The 16,412-nt window shown below is 45.8% G+C and overlaps 1 protein-coding gene across 1 annotated transcript in view; it reads right to left on the reverse strand.

Annotated features, from left to right (window-relative positions):
- Positions 1-16,412, reverse strand: part of DTNB (dystrobrevin beta) — a 127,503-nt gene that overhangs the window by 78,571 nt on the left and 32,520 nt on the right. Inside the window, exons 9-10 of the mRNA XM_026046342.1 lie at positions 8,667-8,833; positions 4,360-4,484 (exon numbers count right to left, since the gene is read on the reverse strand). Of these exons, the coding sequence (XP_025902127.1) occupies positions 4,360-4,484; positions 8,667-8,833 (292 nt within the window). The remainder of the gene's footprint in view (positions 1-4,359; positions 4,485-8,666; positions 8,834-16,412) is intronic.

Consider the following 16,412-nt stretch of genomic DNA (forward strand, 5'->3'; position numbering starts at 1 on the left):
ATTCCAGTTCTTTGGGTTGAAAAATGCCCTATTAGCCTCCATTAGAAACTCCATGAGGGGCTGGTCCTGCCTTGCTAAGAGCACAGGTGCTCATGCAAGAGCAGGCAAAAATAAACCTCAACTTTGACGCCCCTTGAAAGTATTTCTGGATGCAGAACAATAAAAAGCAGCAGTTGGAGGCTGCAGGGAGGAGGCTCACCCAATATATTTTAAAATACTAATTAATATATTTAAGAACATTAATGTAGAAAGGGCAAGTTGAAGCTAGGGGGAAATGCAATGTTTTGCATTTCTCATGAAGGGCATTCCGCATTAAAATGGGGTTAATTTTCTAAAAATCTCACGGATGCAAAGATCTTTGCTTGCAATTCTGGTACGGAATCGCCAACTCCATTGCACAACACATCAGAGTTAGGCTCCTTAGAAGCACACAAGAAGATTTTCCTGGTGAAAATTAGCTCAAATTCCTTATRGGTAAAAGCACCCGTCAGCACTAAACCAGCTGCAGGGGTCGATGGGGACCCGCTGTTGAACGGATGGGTGCTCATGGAGGGGACCTCGCCGAGCTCCACAAAGGACCTTGGGACGCAAGGAGCACAAAGGAGAGCGTGGTTAGATGTCAGGAAACCTCTTCCCAGGCAAGGAGCTCAGCCGTGGGAACAGGCTGTCCATGGAAGCGGCAGGAGCTCCGTGTTTAATGGCAAACAGCCTTGACTYGGCCGCATCCCTGAGCAACATAATCTGGTTTCCAAGCTGGACCGCACTTCTGAACCAGCCCTGTTTGGATCCAGGGTTTAGAGCACGTGAATTCCAGAGCTCCCTTCCAACTTCAAATAATTGATAACGCTAAAAAAAACCCAGAAAATACAGGCAACTTATGCAATAAAACCAGCAGTGTTCCGATAATACAAAGCTATTTCAAACGGAAGAAAACCTGGGTTCTGCCAAGGAGAATAAGGACGGCTGAGATCAAAGCCCCAAACCTCAAAGAGAAATCCCCAAAACTCAAAGAAAATACCCCATTAGGCTGCGAGCGTTGCCAGTGATCGGCATGAAAAACTATCAAAAATTCTGATAAGTGATTTTCCCGATCACGATTTTCACAGAAAGTGTAATCTCCTTCACGGGGAGGGAGAATGCAACGTGCTCTATGTTGTATGCAAATCCTAAAGCTGGCAAAATACTGAAATCAAGGAAAATATGTATCTTAAATATGTTTAGGTTTCTAACTTTTCGTAGACTATGGTACTGTGTTTTCCATTAAACAGCCTGAACTTTTTTAATGTGTATTTATGCAATCTTGGTAGGAGCGCATACGACGCGACAGAAGCAGGCGCTCAGCATCAGTGGGTGACAGAATAAACACGAAAGTTAAGAAATCTGCTGGCATATTCATGAAAAATAAACTCACCAGATGGTTATGTAGATATTAGGGGAAAATAAAACAGCAATTTTGAAAAAAAAAAAAAAAAAAAAAAAAACGCGCATTTCGGACAAAAAGGCAGACTACATTTGCAGAACAGGGCTGCATTTGCAGCTCCCCTATTTCCTTTGCAAAGAAGGCTCGTGGGGACAAGCAGGACACTGTGGCAGCAGCAGATGCACCCTGGACGTTATCAAACAGAGAGACAGGGCAGCAGAGAAAGACAARCAATCCCGGTGCTTTGAAGGGGAACACTGTTTTAGGAGAAATTTGAAATAAAGCACCAATATTGGAGAGGACAACTCTTCAAGAAATGGTATATTGGTGTAGTTTCAGGAAATGCTCTATCAAGATAGAGGTATATCTTCAAGAAATGCTATATCAGGATATAGGTATATCTTCAAGAAGTGCTATATGCGTGACTTGCTCATCTAGGCACCATCAGCAGCTGCTCCCCGTTGAGCTGGTGACCAAGGCTCTCGGACAACACAACCAGAGGAAACCTCAATATATACATAATGCTTTGGGATCTTTTTTTCTTAAAAGTAGGCTTTCTGAGTCCTTCCATATTCAGCTTTCTGGTAGAAAGCTCCCCGTCTCTCCTTTGTAATTTACCTAAAACRAGTTCCATTTGACACGCAGGGTCAAGAAAGAAGGCCGTGCTTTTKCAGCACCTCATTTTTTTGCCTCCACTGCAATGGACATATTTTGCCCCATTTTACCCCCCAGATGCCCACAGCAGCAGTGGCCGAATCAGGAACATCATTTTGGACAGGTCACTGCTTCCCTGGGGAGGAAAMACATCCAGGATCAATCCCAAACTCTTCCCAACCGGGTCCCGGCAGCACTGATGGAGGGCAGCAGCTCGGCTGCTTCCTTGCAGCACACAGGCAGTGCAGAACCCATTGTCCAAAACTTGGCAATTCCTATCCTTTTTTCTCCAATAGTTGCACTAATTCTCTTGCTCTTTTAGATGTTTTTGAATCTGCCAAGGGTCATTCTACTAGAAACGGGATCACAGAAGTTGGATGTGCAAATAACCAAATTAAATGACCTGCGAGGTGMGCGACACGCGAGCTAAAAATGCATTAACAGCTGCTGACAGAGAGCACTCCATGCCTCACCCCGGCGGGAGGCAAGTGGCTGGGCGATATTCTTGAAATACTCARTTAAGACCCAATTAAGACACCGTAAAGACCTTTTTTTTGGTGGTGAGGATTCCCTTCTGTGGTTTTTGCAACACAACACTATCAGCTGACGTGCAGAGCTATATTTTTCTGTAGACGTATGGAGCTGTAAACTATTATTTTCTCCTGCAGATTTTAATGAGTTTAAAAACATGGAAGAAAGCACAGAGCAAATAAATAGGAAAATATGAACTGGTTCAGACTCATCACAACCCACTGCTCTCCCTGCAGAAAACCCAAGTCCAAAGCTGGGCGACCAGAGCTCCTCAGCACATCTTGACCCAGACACGAGTCCCAGCCCACAAGGAGCACAGTCCCCCTTGCCTTGGGGCTGCCATAAGCCTTTTATTTAGGGAAAACAAAACTTCAGCTCTGAACTGAACCATGGCATTATATAGTCTTAAAAAATTACTACCTGCAAGTGCAATTTAGCAGAGAAAAACAGAACAACTATAGTCTATTAAATCAGATCCAACCCCCCTCTCTGCAGAGGATGAAAACAAGTGCTATAAAAGTTGACAAATATTTGCAATTATAAACTGGTAAAAACCACACAGCTACGTGGTAAAAAAGCTATGCTTTTCTAAAGAAGCTAAGTAATGGAATACATTCTAGCTATTTCTTCTTTCATATAACATTAAGGACCTTCTCTGCTCTTTACAAAAGCAAGAGTGAACCRAGAGGGTTTTCCCACCCCGAGATGAGGTTTCTTGCTGCCCCCTCTCCACTCTTGGGCAAGCTGGCCTCCAGCTACCAACAAAACCAAGGAGGATGGAGAGAAGCACCAGGTGATCAAAGCCCCAGAGCATTTGGAAGGGCTGGGGTGGCACCGATACCAKCAAACCTTGAGAGGCTGAGAGACGTTCATGTGTGAACTCCCTGGCAGGAGAACTCCCTGGTTCAAGGGATCGAATCCTTAGGATTGCACCTCGCTSAATACGCATGAAAACGGAGTCCTTGGAATTAAGGGAATTAGACCCTTCATTTCCACTCTTCTCTACAGCATGTGCCTCACTTCAACTATACGGAAAGACCGACGACACTTTGCTCAGGATTCTGGGGGGCACGAAGCAAATCTGCTTGCTTTATTGCACATACAGCACTGCTGGCAAACCCAGGAGCCCATTTCCAGCGKGCTCAAAGCCACCAGCGCCAAGGCACTTAATTAAAACCTACAATGAGGTCACACGAAGGGGCAGCAACGCTCCTGCCAAAGGCCCGCAAAGCCCACAGCAAAACGAGCACCAACACGGAGCCAGTGCCCCGGGCAYCCACAACCGCCCACGTGCGAGGCTCAGAGCCACTGCTAATATTAGACAGCATTAAGGAGCATGTAAATAAAGCCTTTAAGTAACATTGTTTTGTTGACATAGATTAACCTGTAACAAATAAGAAAACATCCAATCAAGTTCTGTGTAAAACGCTACATTGCTCAGTACTTTCACACATTAATAGGGTAGAAAAATAGTAGAGTAGAAAAYACAGGCAAAGTTCGGGCTAATTCCCCTAAACATGTTCTGTTTCACTTCTGTTAACAAGACACTCTTAAGAAAAGAGCTTGTTTCAAACCATGAATTTTTCAGAGAAACATTTATACCTTTGTATAGCCTTGCAATTCCATAACTGTAATCTCAGGTTTGCTTCTGCAAGCCAATTCTGCAGTCAAACAGCCCAAATGCCCTGTGGTGCGCCACTGATACAGGGAAAAACGCGGTAAAATGGGTAAAACATGTTAAAACGGGTACTCACACGATATGTGCCAGGTCGAGGGGCTTCTCGGGCTGCTCGGGGAAGACGGGCCGCGGCGGGTCCCTGCTGGGCACGCAGCCCAGGGACTTGCTGATCGCGTGGCTCAGCTTCTTGGCCGGCGACTTCTGTGCGGAAAGAGCGAAGAAAATGAGCTCCCCGTTAGGAAGAGGGCCCCGTGCAGCCACGTAGCAAGTGCTCCGCACCAGGGGATGCAGAGACTGCGTTTGAAGCATTGCCAAGCCTAAGAAATTAGCAGGGGCTAAACCAAGCCCGCTGCAGCGGTGCATGTGTGCGTGTGTGTGTGCGTGTGCATGCAGCCCGGCATCCTGAAAGTGGAAGCAGTTCAATGCAAATACATAACTCAAGACACAAAGCGTTTGTCTGGTCGTTCTGCCAGGATTTACACCAAGAGACAGGAAYTCCCAAAGAGGGATTTCTGGAGAGCACGGGCTTTGTAATTTGAAGCAAGGACCAAAGGGAAGAAAAAGGATCCTCTCCATAAGGGGGTAGATACAGTGTCTGCCCAGATGTACCATTTGCACCGATTAGAAATCACTGAGAYGGGAGCTGTGTCCTCCTGCATCCTTTGCAAGGGCAGCTGCTTCCAAAAACACATTTTATTTTGCATTTTCTCTGCTCATGGTGGACCAAGCCAAGGAGAAGRGCAGCGTTAAGGAGAGGAGCAGCATCACGGAGAACAGCAGCGTCAAGGAGAACGTGACCGACGGGTTTATGTCCCTTCCCACACAGGAGAGCGATGCCAAACACCAGAGCTGGCAACAAGGGSTCTGAATCATCAGGTTGAAACGTGTTTTATGGCCAACGGTGACTTGCAGAAACCAGGGCAAGAGATGCTCGACCAGCCCCCAGGGACGGGGCAGCCACCCAGCGCTCCAGGGAGAGCTCCAAAATAACCTGGCAGCTCTATCAAGAACCTGGCTTTTCTGCTCCTTTCAAGCCCCTTTTTTCCACTAGCAATCCACAAATCTACCAGCTGGATTATTCACAGCGATGCTATTTCTGATACTCCATTTTTCTCCTGCAAGACATTTCCAAGTTGAATTAGGACCAACTCTCAAGGCACACATTCAAATTAGCATTGACTTAAATAAGAAGCAAGGCTATGGAGATTAGCAGTTAGATAGAAGCTTGGTAGAGTGAATATAAATTAGTAGCTAATAATTACCAGCTGTTTAATTAATTACCAAGGACGACCTTTCGTCAAGTTGCCTCTGCAATAAAGACACGTTTGCAAGGCGAACCAACACACGGGGGGACTGATCCCTCTGGGATTTCACCTGGTTTTAGCAGACTGGGTTGCATTTCCAGTATAAAGTCCTCCTTTCAGGCTGTCGCTTTCTTTTCCTTCTACCCTGTTTGTCACTTAGTTTCTGCACAGACCATCTACTCTCTTGGTGCCTTTGCTGTGTCCTACCTCTTCACTGCAGTATTTCTAGACCATCTTAAAGGCGTTTTTTCCACTGTGGTACCCACCGGCACGTCCAGTTGTGCTGCCCCATGATTTAGTTTGTCAAGTAAATGCAATATGGCCTGGAAATGCTGCAATGGAGCCACTCCAGCAGCCCCAGCAGCTTCACTTCCAGAAAATTACAGGGAAAAGATCATTTCCATCACTCCTGAGACTTGGGTAGACCCTGTGCTGATTCACATCCCTTATGGGCATCCAGACTCCCCAGGAAATAAATATTTTTTCTTACAATTAGCAGTGCCCAACCTTAGAAAAAGCTCATTAAAASATACGTATTTCATCATCGTCTGCCTTCGAGCCACCTCTGCCTCTTGGAAGTGCAATTGCTGAACAGGAATCTCATTATTTAAAAGGGGAGCCTTTCTAAATTAACGGGATTTACTTTTTAATTAAGCATTTTTAAAGAAATATTACAATAATTTAAACACCTCTGAAGAAGGTGTGAGCAGAGATTTGACCTACAGGCCTGGAACGACCCTCCCCAACACAGGCTCAGGCASCAGGCATTATCACTGCTATGCACACTTGAGCACTAGCTGAAGAATGCGCTTTGCTCCCTCAACGGTCCGTGCAATCCTATTTATATTATGATTATAAATCCTACCTATTATGAAATTCTACCTATTTAGAGGTTTTCATGGAGTTTGCTTACGTTTTTCATAATCACCACAACGTACAAAAATGATGTGAGAAAATAACTTCTTTGGATAATGGGTGCTGAAGGCAGGGCTTTGCCCAGCTCGCTACGGGCTCAGAGCAGAGCAGCATCTCAGACCTTCCCAAATCCCTGGAAAAGCAAGTCTTGAAGGACACTAAACACTCAGTTACGTGCCAGGAAATTGGAATGATAATAAGATAAAAGCTAATCTCCATTTTCTTCCAGCAGTTTGCCAGAACACAGGCCCTGCTGCCYTGCTGGATGACCAGATTCCCAGAGATCTCACTGATTTCTTAAAGCATCATCATCATCATCATCATCCTCACCACCACCATGTGCCTTGCTGTGGATTTCAAAGGGCAGGCAGCTCCAAATTCCTGCTGATTCTGCCCAGACAGGAGGGCACAGGTACCACAAAAGGCATGTTACACAAGGCAGGAAAGTCTTCTACACCAAAACTAGACGAATAAAGACAGAATTACGTGAGGTCTCTCTCATCTAACAGTTATATTCAAATATATTCAAAATATATATCAAATTAATACTTAAAATAACATCAGAATATTTTTCGAGAGTGTGCCCGTATTATCACCGTTGCTTATTTTAATTGCACTTTGCTAAGAGCTTATGATTAATAACCATATGAATATAATTTGGTATTATTTTTGTTCAAAACACTTTCTTATAAAGTAGATTAAGATGTGAGAATATGAAGACATGGGAGGGTAAGTATTTCTAGAGATGAGGACAACCTCTTAGATTTAATATGAAATATGTCTCCTGGGAAATGTCCTAAAAAGTCAAGCCTTCAGCCAAGAAAATGTATTACCATTGAGTAAAGGGGTACGTAAAACCTTCTATAAAGTTCATTTCGCCTGCCCTCCTAGATGATGTAGCAGCCGCCAGCAAAACCATTCCCAGGCTGCAATGGAATTACAGAATCGTTATGGTTGGAAAAGACCTTCAAGATCATAGAGTCCAATTGTAGATTAATCTATAGACATGGATTAACTCACAGCTTGAGGCTTCCTGGAATGAAGTGAGGCTCACCACAGTGAGTCTTAGAAGAAAGCACGTGAGAAAATTGTAATTTGTGTCSGAGCATACACGAAGAGGAAGCAATATTGGCCAAAGCATTGTTATTATCCCTGAAACGGGTCATTCAACATTTCTGAACAGCTTATTAAGAATGAAACACCCCAAAAGTTAGTACTGAGAAAAAAAAAAGGGATGGCCGACTTGTAGATTTTAATACCAGAATGGAGACAATCCATCTTATTTGATGTGCTGCAAAAAGAGGTCAGAGGACTTCAGAGGAAATATCTACACAATGAGATAACACTACTGTTTAGATATGCTTTGGCATCAAAAAGTCCAGACTAGATGAATGCACTTCTGAGAGTGATAATATAGATTTAGATATTTAGATTGGAAGTCCCAAAAGTTTATTCCCTATGCTATGAAAAAAGGAACAAAAATTTACTCTGGATTCTCCTGCCTTCTGCTTCCAAACACTGGGCTGTATTAAGACACTGTTTTCTAAATTCAAGCCTCACGCTATAAGAATTTATCTTCATAGAGATAATTCCTATTTTTAATCCAAAAACATTTTTTTTTCTTTAAATATGTATAAGATTGGGCTTAACCCTTTTTGCCATAGAGCAAGTTTTCAAATCCGTATTTGTCTATTTCTTCAGATGTGAATATTGTTATTTACTTAAATGATATTTTCCATATAACCCAGTTAAGATTATTCAGTGAAGGCTCCGTGTTACCCCCACACACATTTACAGTTCTCCAGATGACAACAGCATGTTGTTCTTTTAAAGAAATGCCCGATTTAGCTTTCTGTGCAGAAAATCTGCAAGCTTTGTGTCTTGTTGGGCTAGATGAGAAGACATGGAAGCAGCTGGACTGGTGGAGACCGGAGGAAAACCCATGGCTTGGGGTTTTGAAAGGAACTGTGTGTGCTTTGTACGGCACCGAATACTACGAAAACCATCAACAACTCAACAATATTAATTAAATTAAAAAAAAAATATATATATAAGCATACTTTTAAAGCCTCTAAAGGTTCTGGCAGCTTGGAGGCTATTGCAAAGCCCTCTTTAAGCTGCAGAATAAGGTGGTAGAGAGGGTGTTTTCAGGAAAAGGAGTTACCCAGGAGGAGTGCTCCTTCATCTGGTGCTGGTTGCTGTGCGGGCCGCTGGCGTGGCCGCGCCAGAAGCACGTCTGGCACAGCTGGTAGTTGTGGCACTGCTGGCACCGGTACCTGAAGCCCATCATGCTCTCGCAGCGGCAGTAGGAACATTCCACGGGGTGGAAGACTTGGAAGGGAAGGAGGGAAACAGAGAAAAGTCAGAAGCGAATCCTAAGGATAACATCAACCATCCAATTTCATTAGAGCTTCTCAAAACAAACAATAAAAAAACCCACGTTCTGAGCCAAAACTCATTATTCTGGGGAGATTGTGCTTTCTGAGTGCAGAGCAGGTCATTCTGGCAACAGCAACCATAAATCTAAGATGATGACAACACATTGGTTCCATYTGATAACTTTTTTGCTCTTATGAGTGGGCTCCCTCTTCAGACCCAGACAGACCCAGACGTGGTCTCCATGCTAGTTCACCCAAGGGGAGCGCAGAGCAGGACAGGGGTGTCCCCGAAGGAGAACTCATGTCCCCCTAAACAGGGCGCTTGCCCCTGCCTTTGATTTGCCCAAAAGGCCAATTCAGACCAGGAAAACGGGGTTCCTGCTCCAAAGGACCTCTCGGTGTGGGATCTCCCTTGCTCCGCGCTGCCTGCAAGGGGAGCTCTGTCTCTTGTACCTCTACAGCTTAAACTGAAGATATCCCCAACATTTCGTAACGTTTTGAACACCTAAAAAATAAACTAGATATAATATGCAGGTCACAAACAGGCTAAGCACAGCTCATTGCAGACAAGTAATGTGTTTGGAGAAGATCCCGGGAAAAGGAGCACAGTAGCCATCAGTCAAGGGAAAAAACGATTCTATGACAAAAGTGGTGATTTAGCCATTCTACGAGAGACTCAGAGCAATTCTTTCGAGCACARTGAAGCTAATGTAGAGACATGTAACTTCTAGAGGATGGTTTGACCTGTTCGCGTAGAAGTGTCTTCTGTCTCAAGACTGGATACATAAGCACGAAGGGTCACAATGGAGGGAAAAAACTGTTGAAAATACTTGGGTGACAATTAGAGAAGAGAGGTTGAGCAAGACCCTGCTCAGGTACGTGATGTATAATTACCTCGGGAGGATCAGGGGATGGGTTATGTAAGCATGCGGCACCATTTGAGGCAAAGGACCTGGCCGTGATGGATTTCAATGGACAGATGTCCACGGGGAATGGACTATAGCAGAACCGTGATGAGGCTTTGATCCAAAAGGGAGCAAAAGCAACGAAAAGAGAGACGTCTGGATTTGCTCAAGCAGTATAAAATAACTAGAGGAAAGAGAAGATCAAAGATGATTAAATGGCAACAGAATTGGTGAAATTTAGAAGATGGAGGAGAGAGGATTCCCATAGSGCTTCCCTGCAGCTGGCTTCAACGAGCTCATGAGAACGAGCAGGTAAGGTCCAAGGAGAAGCAGCACAGCAAGAAAAGAAACTTTGGAGAATTGCCAGTTCCTCAAAGAAATCATACAAAACAACACCACCACCCACCCCACCAAGCATAAACAACCTCAGGGCTGAGAAAAGAGGATAATGTGGTAAAACGGCAATCTGGCTAAAATCATGACCTCTTCAATAAACTAGAATCCAAAAGCACACAGATGTGAAACTTGGCCCAAGTTGTTACTGCAGGTTACATGAAACAGGCAAATGCACCAAATCAGAAGAAACGAATGAGACAAGACTAGCAATAGATTTAAAGAAGAAACTACAAAAATTGTGAGCAGGATTCCTTACAGGAGGTGAAATTCGAGATTTGTGACTCCACTAAGACACACGGAAGGGAGGGAGGCAGCCTGGCTAGAAGGGAGAGCGCAGCGACGTGAGAGGCACTTACAAAAACAACACTGCATCTCCAGGGGCAGTGGGCAAAAACGGGTGCCTAGGGGCTTAAACTGCAATAAGAAAAAGGTTTACGCTAGCACACGAGCAAAAAAATTCTCACTCTATGAATATTTTAACACTGATTCCACCCCAAATTCCTGTCCAGGGAGGTTTGGTAACTTTTGAAGTTTTTCAAGAAGATGATGCTGGGCAAATCTTTCCAGAATATTTCCATATATTTCAGTTTGCCTTGGGAAAGGGGGAAGAATTAAGYCCAAGCTTTATTTGTACTGCACCCTGACCCCCTAAATAGCCTTCGTGCCAGTGGGCATTACTGGTACACTGCCCTACAAACCACTCATCTTGCCCTCTTTCCAAAAACGTCTGCCTGACCGCTCCGATGTGGGGAATTTAGCAGAGATTCTTACTGGTGAAATGGGGAGCAAGTCCTTGAAGCAAAGAATAAAAGAACCRAAACTGATATATACTGATATGTTTGACTTAAGGAAAGCAATAATACTGATATTAATAGATAAAGCAAACATATAATGCTGACAGCACACTGTAGGCAATGCAAAAAAAAAGCACACTTTAAAAATGACTGCTAAAAAGACACTGGAAGAGTCAATATGAAAGTTTATTAGGCCACRGGCAAGCTAAATGGCCACCAGGGTAGAAACAAGGAGGGAATTTTTGTATTTGTTCATAAAATTGCCAAGGCTTAGCCACTGATAGGATACAGATGTGTGAAGTGGAGCTGCATGTYTGCTCTCAGTACGAGCCTGTCGTCTTCTCCTTCCCAGGGTGCCGGTCTCATCAAATGTGGGTGTTACCCCTTTCCCTTTCTGCTCATCTCCAGACAGATAAAATAGGTGTTTCAGCTCACCTTAGTGAGCTGTTAATTATTATTACTCTTTTAATCTTCTCTTCTGAAGTTTTCTCTTTGCCCAATGCCCTTGGCCATAGGTGGCAGGGGGACTTGTAGGCTTCTCTGCTCTTCTCACTGCTTCCACAGTCCTTGGGCTTTCCCTTTGCTGGCCGCAGGTCCTCCAGGTTCAAACTTCCCCTCGGATGCCTCTGGAGACACAACCTGCTCCTTCCTCTCCTCCCTCCTGCCAGAGGACCAGGTCTCTATGGGAAGCCCTGCAAGAGCAGGGACAGCAGCAGTGAGAGAACCTGGCCCTTCTCCTGACTCCTGGCCACATATCCTCTTACTGTCACTAACCTTTAACTCTCACCTTTGGCCTTATCAGTGCTTGTGCCCTCAGCATTCAAATGTCCTCTCCTGTTAATCCCATTTCTTTGATGGGGACGCGTTAGAGGCTCCCAAATGTCAGCTGGAAGAAGGGGATAGGAGCCTCTTCCTCTCCCTCTAGCTGGAGGATRCTTCTCATTCGCCCTCCTCCACCAACCCATCTCATTCGGAGATCTTCTTATGCCACCTTGTGCTTTGCCTCAGGCTCTGCACACACTTGGCATTCTGTCTGTCTCTTGCAGGGGGAGAGCTGTCCCCCAGCTCTCCCACCTAAACATAAAGCAAGACTTAGGCTCTTGGATATTAGAGGCAAATGTGACGGTATTTTCTTCTCTACCTCCCACTCTTTTCCACCACAGGGCTTCCTGAAGGTGCTATCTCCTCCTCTCGCCCATCGCCTCCGTTCTGACCCCTCCAAACCCTCTTCCTCTCGTGCTCCGCAGAGCCCCTCCAGCCAAAGCCCCTGGTTACTCCTTCCCGGCCACCACCAGTTCTTAAACTGGCCCCATATCTGATTTTCCTCCGTTTCCTGGAGTCGCCACATACTGTCCTGGCTCTGGGCATCATCTTACCTGCACCTGGATGCCAAAGCCAGGCTTCTTATCCTGAGCAAAGCCAGGCTTCTTATCCTGAGCAAAGGCTTTCACGGATGTGTGGGGGAAGAAGGGATAAAATTAGGGCTTCCAAAACATGACAGTGATGTGCACGATAGATTATTAAAGCAAAACAATGAAAACAGAAATAGAGGAAAATTACAAACCTGTGTTTTGGTTATGTGGTTTAAAATGACCCTAATTTTTAAGCTATCTCAGCCAGTCAAGTGAGCATTAGACAAGAGGCCATGCAATATTTTGGTACAGATACCTTTCGTGGAAGATTTGGAAGAATAAACGTTTGAAACTCTAGCTAAGATACTGCTCATACTGGAAGAGAAATATATTGGAGAACTTGCCGTGACTGCAACTGCAAACCTTTATTTAAGCATGCCTCTTCAAATGCCTCTTCTGCATGTGCTACTAACAGCTACATCTGTTAAGAAGGCAGGACTTGCTCTTTTGGAAAGCAAGTCCTTTGCTATAACTTTGCTATATAAAATGCATGCAATAAACATGCATGCATGCCAAGCTCCAGGTTTTACTTATTTTTTTTCCATGGAGACTGCTCAAGCCACTGGAAAGAGGACTTTAGTATCCTTGCCTAGATGACTGACAGAGAGAAACTTGCTTAGGTGACAAGTTAGAGCAGGAACCTCTATCTTTCGGTTGACTAAATAAGGAACCTGTCCTCCTTGGTCTAAATTAACAGTTGAGACTGTTAATTTGGTCTAAATTAACAGTTTGAGAATACCCTCAAGCCCCCTTCGCTCCTGCTGCTGTAACTGGAGAGCCCCACAGCGAGCATTAAGGGCAGATTTTCTGGCTGGAATTCCCAGGACATATCAGATGCATAAAAGCTAATAAAAAAAACCCCCCATCTTCCCAAGATACTTGCTGACAATTAACCAGGCACACACTAAAACACATCCTTTTTTATGGATGGGAGAAGAAATGCAGATGAAGAGGGGAAATGACACTGTAAGGTCTGGAGGGGTTGTGCCCCTTCCCTCCAAATGATGAGTCTTAAATTCTAGCAAAAACTAGTTGGGAAAAAACCTTAAGTCTGTATGTGAATTATGAGAGCAATGATAAAAACTCCAAATGCTATGGAGATTTATTGCTTTATGCTCCTTGGCTCAGCACGAGTCACTCGCTAGCGCACCASGACAGCAAGGATGGAAATATCGACCGAGAAGCTGATTCCATCACCCTAAATGTGCTCCAAGGGTTTGTTCCCAGGAGGATGTGTGGTGGACACTGCTGCGTGAGGGATCCTCTCTTAGAGAAGCCTCCGTTTCCTTCACAATAACGATGCCTCCAGCACAGCCTGCATCTTCCCTTGGCTCTCGTCAAAGCAGCCACCGGAGCCTCGAAGGAGCCTACCGCTGATGGGCCGAGGAGCAGCCTCAAGGGCAGGATGCTCTTCCTTAATGACGACCTGCAACTCAGGCAGCAAAGGAAATCCCTGGTGCAGAAGACTTGAAGGATACTTGTTTTTTTTTCCACTAACTAGGCTTTTGTTTAACCCCTGATAAAGCAGGGGCCATGCAGGACAACSAGGACCTCTCAAGTGAAACCTGCGAGTGTTTTGGCTTTCCAGCAATCATAAAAACATTCTATCTCATAATCCTAACAAAGCGAGAGGGCCATTCGTTTCCCATGGATGGCAGCGATATGTTCAAAGCACCACAGGAGAAACTAAACTGAAAGCACGAGATTGTTGCTGGAATTGCCTTCCAACTGCCACCAAGCCTTGCAGGTCGAGTGGGAGGACTGAATTCTTTGAGTATTAATGGAAGCTAAAATTCCCAGAGCCCCGAGGGAGCGAGGAGGGGCGAGGAAGAGCGGGAAGGGAGGAGGAGACGGGGCTTGCTGCTTCTGCAAAGGAGGCTCCTGCTGCACGTCAYGGCAAGCAGAGAAATGGAAAGGGCTCCCCCGGACACCGAGGACATTGCTCATCAACGGGCCTGCCATGGGCTGCGCGGAGGGAGGGAAAGGCTCGGAGCAGGGATGGATGTGGGAGCTGGGCACTAACCACGCACTGCCCYGAGCCCCGTTTCGAGGTGCAGCACCCGCGCGTCCGCTGCGGTGCCCGGGAAATCACCCGCCTCCTCTCTGCAAAAAGGACAAAAATAGCACCGCTCCTGCAGGCCGGGGCTTGCTCTCTTTTGGGCTTGCTTTCTTTTCCAAAAGAAAACCGAAAATAGCGCTAGGCTCTGCCTGTCCTTGCAAGAAGTTGGGCTGCAGCATTCACCCCACCTCAGGCTGCCTAGCAGCGCGAAATAAATACCGTGTCACTACGGCAGCAGGGCTCAGCCCCATTCAGAACCTGCTGACATGATCCGGGGCTTCGAAGAAAGCCAAAGATTTATCTTTTTCACTAAAAGCAGCCAAAACTTGAGTAACAAAACCCGCCTGGGGAACGACCTGCTCCGTAACCGCGTCATGGAGCCTTCTTTAATCGGAAGCTCCTGCCGGGACCCGCACCCGCCTGGCTTTCTCACTTACTGCATTCACATATAAGATATGATCTCTACCCTGGAGAACCTAAACCCAGCAAAGCATTTCTAAGAATGTAAATATAACCTCAAGATAACAGGAAACACAAATTTAAATGAAAAAAAAAAATTCTTACAGCTAAATTTTCTCTTTTTTTTTTTTTCCTCACTTTGTGACAAGTGGAGGAGGGAAAAGCAGTGTCTGCAACCTCCTTCCTCTCCAGTTTTCCAAGATGTGGTTCCACAACAGCATAACGAAGTGGATTAGCAGGCGTGCACACAAGCCCACGTTATTACCCTGCACACGGGCACGCCAGCGGAGACGATGCCTCTCCACAGCGACGGGCCGGCTTTTTCGCCTAGAACAAAATCAGGGCATTTTTATTTGATGAGAGAGAAGATTTTTTTCCTCTTACTTACATTTTTTCTCCAATAAAACAAGTCCACAGCTTAATTTCCTTTCGCCTACACCTGACGGCAGGGTCTCAGGGTGTCGGCGGAGGTGCCTGGTGCCTCCGAAGCGGCTCAGCAGCGCTGCCCTCGGCCACTACGGAGATATTTACACACGGGGAAGCTCCAAACATCCGCCTGGAAGGAACCRTCAGGGAAGGAATGCTCTGCCCTCTCACAAAGGGCAATCCAGAGGACACTAATTTGCAGCGCAAACCAAAATCTGGGGCCAGAACATGAATACTGAAAAATGATAATGAAAGGAAACGTGTCCAAGAAAGTAGTAGCAAATACACATATTTAAAGGATGGATCTTTATGGACTGAGCATGTTTTATCACAGAWTCACAGAATATTTAAGGTTGGAAGGGACCTCTACAGATCATCTAGTCCARYCTTCCTGCTCCAGCAGGCACACCTASAGCATGTGGCACAGGGTGGCATCCAGGCGGRTTTKGAAGACCTCCAGAGWAGGAGACTCCACAACCTCCCTGGGCAGCCTGTTCCACTGCTCTGTCACCCTAACAGTAAAGAAGTTGCTCCTCACCTGGAGACGGAACTTCTTGTGCTCCAGCTTGTGGCCATTACCCCTCGTCCTATCGCTGGCCACCAGTGAGAACAGCCTGTCCCCTTCCTCCCTGCATTCTCCCTTCCTGAACTTATACATATTAAATCATATCCCCTCTGAGCCGTCTCTTCTCCAGAGAAAACAGGCCCAGCTCACTCAGCCTCTCTTCATACGAGAGATGTTCCATTCCCTTAATCATCCTGGTTGCCCTTCTCTGGACCCTCTCCAGAAGCTCCACGTCCCTCCTATACTGGGGTGCCCAGAACTGMACACAGTACTCCAGGTGCGGCCTCACCAGAGCTGAGGAGAGGGGCAGAATCACCTCCCTTGACCTGCTGGCAACRCTCCTCCTGATGCAGCCAGGATCCCATTGGCCTTCTTGGCCACGAGGGCACACTGCTCACTCATGGTTAACTTGGTGTCAACCAGGACTCCCAGGTCCCTCTCCGTGGAGCTGCTCTCCAGCAGGTCACCCCTAATCTGTACTGGTGCCGGGGGTTATTCCTCCCCAGGTGCAGGACC

This window comes from Nothoprocta perdicaria, unplaced genomic scaffold (assembly GCF_003342845.1).
Source record: "Nothoprocta perdicaria isolate Ctin4 unplaced genomic scaffold, notPer1 scaffold_439, whole genome shotgun sequence".
In the NCBI taxonomy this organism is placed as follows: Eukaryota; Metazoa; Chordata; class Aves; order Tinamiformes; family Tinamidae; genus Nothoprocta; species Nothoprocta perdicaria.